The 5000-nt window shown below is 31.4% G+C and overlaps 1 protein-coding gene across 2 annotated transcripts in view; it reads right to left on the reverse strand.

The window, feature by feature from the left end:
* The window catches only part of inc (BTB/POZ domain-containing protein inc), a 27400-nt gene that overhangs the window by 14427 nt on the left and 7973 nt on the right, over nt 1-5000 (reverse strand). The window contains exon 4 of one of the 2 annotated variants that reach the window (XM_086545983.1): nt 3483-3759. In XM_086545983.1, the coding sequence (XP_086402109.1) occupies nt 3565-3759 (195 nt within the window). In that variant the 3' untranslated portion in view covers nt 3483-3564. The remainder of the gene's footprint in view (nt 1-3482; nt 3760-5000) is intronic. The other variant, XM_043026155.2, reaches the window with a different exon arrangement.

Consider the following 5000-nt stretch of genomic DNA (forward strand, 5'->3'; position numbering starts at 1 on the left):
AACAGATGTGATTACCAAGTGATAATTACATCAGAACAAGGATGTGTGGAAGAATATGCATGAGTATGTGTTTGACTGAATGTATATGAAAATGAGAGTAAATGTGAATATGATAATGAGTGTGTCTGTGTCTGTATGTGAATATGAGAGATGATGAAGGCGTGAGCTTTCTGAATTTTATTTACAAGGATAGATGTCCAATACTAAATATTTTTAAGTTCCAAACCAGTTTTCTGTGTTCCCTTGCTTACAACTCTGACTAGTTTTCTCATGGGTGAAATTGGCTGCTTGTTATCCTAACATCTAGAGATTCAAAACAGACAAATGTACATGATCACAAGTACATGTCTGAAGATCCATTTTCTTTGCTAAATAATTTCTGATAAATATGCCAAAAGAATATAACACAATAAGTATTTGGAGAAAAAAATGTTACTTCTAACCTTTTTCTTATATCTTTCATCCAATGGAGAATGTAAATTAATAATAATAGTAACCACAATAATAACAACAACAATAATAATAATAATAATGATAATAATAATAATAATAATAATAATAATATAAAAATAAATATAAGTAATAATGATACTATCAATAAAAATCATGATGCTAATGATGATAATGATTGCAATAGTTTTAATAGTAATAATAACAATAATAATCATAATAATGATGATATAAAAAATAATAACAATTACAGTAATAAAAATAGCAATAACCATATGAGCAACAATAAAAACAATAACATTACCAATAATGAAAACAATAACTTTTTCAAAATAGTAATAATGACAATTATATATACATATATATATTTATATAATCATATATTCATAAAATCAATATATATATATATATATATATATATATATAATATATATATATATATATATATATATTTATATATATATATATATATATATATACATATATATATATATATATATATATATATATATATATATATATATATATATATATATATATATACATATGTATATATATATATATATATATATTTATATATATATATATATATATATATATATATATATATTATATATATATATATATATATATAAACATATATATATATATATATATATATATATATATATATATATCTTAATATATATATATATATATATATATATATATATATATATATATATATATATATATATATATATATATATATATATATATATGTACATATATCTATATACATATTATCATAAATATAAAAAAATGGTATCATCATAATTCCATCACTATTACCATAACTATTATGAATACTATTATCATTGTCAGCAATAATCAAAGTAATGATGATAATCATCATCACCATTAGCATAATAACACAATATTCATCATTATAATCTGGATGATAATATCAATCATAATCAAAACAAAAATGAATAATATCAACAGCATAAATTCAGAAATGGGAATACTAATGAAACAAAATAGAATCACTATAAAGACTAATAATCACAGAAAGAAATCAGTGTGGGTAAAGTAAGAAAAGAAGATAAAAATGAAGACAAAAAAGATGAAGAAAAAGAAGAAGTAGAAGATCTACAAAACACATCTGACATTTTAATCTGTAATATGTTTCTCAAACACTATGTATCGTCGTCTACACTTGAAGCGAGTTTTCTCAAGCCTATAAAAATCTGGTGAGCAAAGGCAACTGAATAACCATAACTTGCTTATAAACTTCCAAACATACGGACAAAAAGTAAATAAGGGACTGAAAACAAAAATGTTGATGAAAACTATAATAATAATAATAATAATAATAATAATAATAATAAAATAAATAATAAAGTATGAAAATAATGAAAAGGTACAAGTAAAATAACAATGTAAGTAAAATATGAATAGAATCATATTAATAATGTAAGTAAACTGTTAATAAAAGTCTTATGCTTCGGAGTTCTCCAACGTTCACTCCCTTTCTCTCTAATGTCACAATGAACACATAGTGTGCTGGGCAGGAGGCACAGATCTTAAATATACAGTTAGGAAACATAATACACAGAAAATTACAAAATGACTGAGGCTAAAGAAGACAATTTTAAGTTACATTTACCTATCATAGGGAAAAACCACATCTTGACTGTCTTTCATTCAGCTGCACCGTTTTTTCATCTAACTCTTTTCACAAGTCTCTTAGATAATATGGTAACATGCTGAATACAGATCTAACTAAGCTATGCTCAATTCCACCTAGCAATATAAACTATCTACCTTATAATATTACCTCCAAGGCATCTGTGGAAGAGAAGTGTTCTACAAGAGAAAACAGTGAGAAGTTATTGAAATTAAGTACAAAGCTGAATTACAATACATATCTGTTACATCACACAGTGTGTTTCCAGTAATGGAAAAGGTCACAATACTCAACCATACAATAATTCAAATGTTCAACATTTGATAAGTTTGGACAGAAAAAAGGAGGCAATGCCACTTGAATTAAAAATAATCCTTGCATCCTATGACCTCCTGTACAACAGATGTGTTTCCTGTCCTCAAAATTCCCTGATTTACAGAAATGCTTCTGAAGCACATATTCATCTAAGAAATGCTCAAAGAAGTCAACCCGCTGTATACATGTGACAGCTCAGACCAGAGACACACGTACACATTACTGATTGGTGTATTCTACATGTCAGTTTTCCCATTCACATGGGATGGAATATGAAAGAGCAGTTCTCAAACCCCCTTTCCTCACCCTCTCAAAGAAGATACTCACAAATATCAAGAATTCACAATGTTCTAAATGCCTACATAATCAAATACTTCACAACGGGTCAGAAGGTTGTGGTTAACAGCAGACCCAGCTACCCATCTTAAAAAGTACAAAATGTGTCTTTAAACCACACCCCTCCCAAAATATCAACGATTAAGGCAAGCGAGAGTATGAAACAATTGCCACTTTTGGAAGCATGATGCTCTACGTCCCATTGTGGTACCAAGGCAAAGACGGAACTAGACAACAACAGACTCAACAGCCACTCTGTCTTGGACACAACACTGGACTTGGCAGATGTCAATCCTAAAGCGACGGTTTGTGCGTACTGACTCCATAGAGAGAGAAATGTTGCCAGGCAAGGTGGCAAGCAGTGTTAATGAAGCAAATGTAATCTCAATGACAGCCAGTATATCTTCTTTTTCTAATTCTCATGATAACCAATACATTCATCTTAATTTTATTTTACAAAACAACCAAAAGTAGATTTTGTATGTGAGATTACATTTGCTCTTAATAACACTGTTAAAAGCCTCAGCAATAATATATTTCCAGCAAGCCACATTCCTGACATCACAGGCAGCAAAACCCAAACAGGTAGAATATGAAAGAGTTAGTAGGAATCAGATGTAGGTAATGAATGAGGTGTAGTCTACAGCTATGAGCTCATGGACTTCCTCAACATACAGACAGTGTACTAAGTAAGGGATCACCCTAAGGCAACCTTTAGAAGTGGGGAAGTTTGCGACAGCAGGGTACTCTGTAGTGACCATGAAGAGAAGTGATGTAGTATGAAGCAGGGGATTCTATGGCGACCCTGACAAATTGTACATGAAGTTGAGTTTCCTACAGTCCTTGGAGTTGTGGAGATCCAGGTGGTCTGGCCGGTCGGTGGAACATGTGTGGGAACCAGGCGAAGAGGAATACTCTCGGGACACAACACACAGGAACTCTGTATGATCTTCACTACCATAGCTGTACTGAGACCCAATATTTATCAGCTGTGGAAGAAATAATACTTATATGAGAAAATAGTATCATGTTATTGTTTATTCAGTAACAGGCAACTAGTAAATTTAACTCAACATGAAATAAAATATACCCACTTGGTATCTAAATTCTTTAACCCATTCACGCCGGGGCGGAATTTCACCTACTCCCGATCATGCCGGGAAGGTTTCAAGCGCGCAACCGTTCGTCCCGGGGTGTTTTCCCGCTGCGCGAGGTCGCGCTGACGCTCGCAGAGCGTTTTTCACCCACCATATCCTTATGGTTTGCGTGATTGCGTCTAAAGTGTAGACATGTGTAGAAAGTAGTGCTATGTTCAGAGGAGGTATATCAGTCGAAAAAGATGTTACAGCACTGTTTTTTTAGTGTTATTCTATTGAACTTTTTCCATATTCTTAACTCCTATGTTGTAATACCAATGGGAAACGGAAGCATTCTTCTAGTGAGGTAACAAACATAGTTTTTTTTTTCAATTTTTTTTTTTCTTCCTAAAAGAAAAGAAAGAGAATATGAACAACCATACATGTGCATACAAGTGAATGCATGTGTCAGCAATGTTTTTTCAAGTGTCATTTTCTTTTAGTGGGGCAACAAAAAGATGTTATATAATTTTAATTTTTTTCTTTTTTTTTATTCCTCGGCCAATTACAATTGATTTTACGATAGTCTTTCGACTCAGATCATCTTATTCAACAAATCAGAAACAGAAATCACCATGACGTCATCAATATTACGTATATACCTGTGACGTCATTCATATTACGTTATATCCCATTTTCTACTATTTAGAATGATAAACTAAAGTAGCAAAGACAAATCAAGTATGAAAATCGAATTGTACTAAGAATAATCTATCATTCTAATGCGGACGTTTCAGCACGTCGCTACTGGCCTCCCGGCACACGGGCCGAAAATGTAGCCCGTGCTAGGACGTCACCCGGGTCCGGGGCTTTTTTCGACCACGTGTCAGCACGTCAACCGGCGCGAATGGGTTAAATCTATAAAACTCTGCCATACTGAGACAGGATCACACAAAACTTTCCTGTCTAAAATGTTAGAAAGATCTAAACTCACTTCTGTCCATAAAAATTACACAAAAACTATATATAAGTAACAAATGGAGTTTTTATCACCTTAGTTTTTAAAGGGGATGGATACTCTATAAATTTATAACTCTTGATCATTAAAAAGGGTCTTGTTTTCTATCAACTTCTCAATATTTGCAAGGTATCAT

The sequence above is a fragment of the Penaeus japonicus genome, unplaced genomic scaffold (genome assembly GCF_977035675.1).
Source record: "Penaeus japonicus unplaced genomic scaffold, GWHDUDI00000001_assembly GWHDUDI00000017, whole genome shotgun sequence".
In the NCBI taxonomy this organism is placed as follows: Eukaryota; Metazoa; Arthropoda; class Malacostraca; order Decapoda; family Penaeidae; genus Penaeus; species Penaeus japonicus.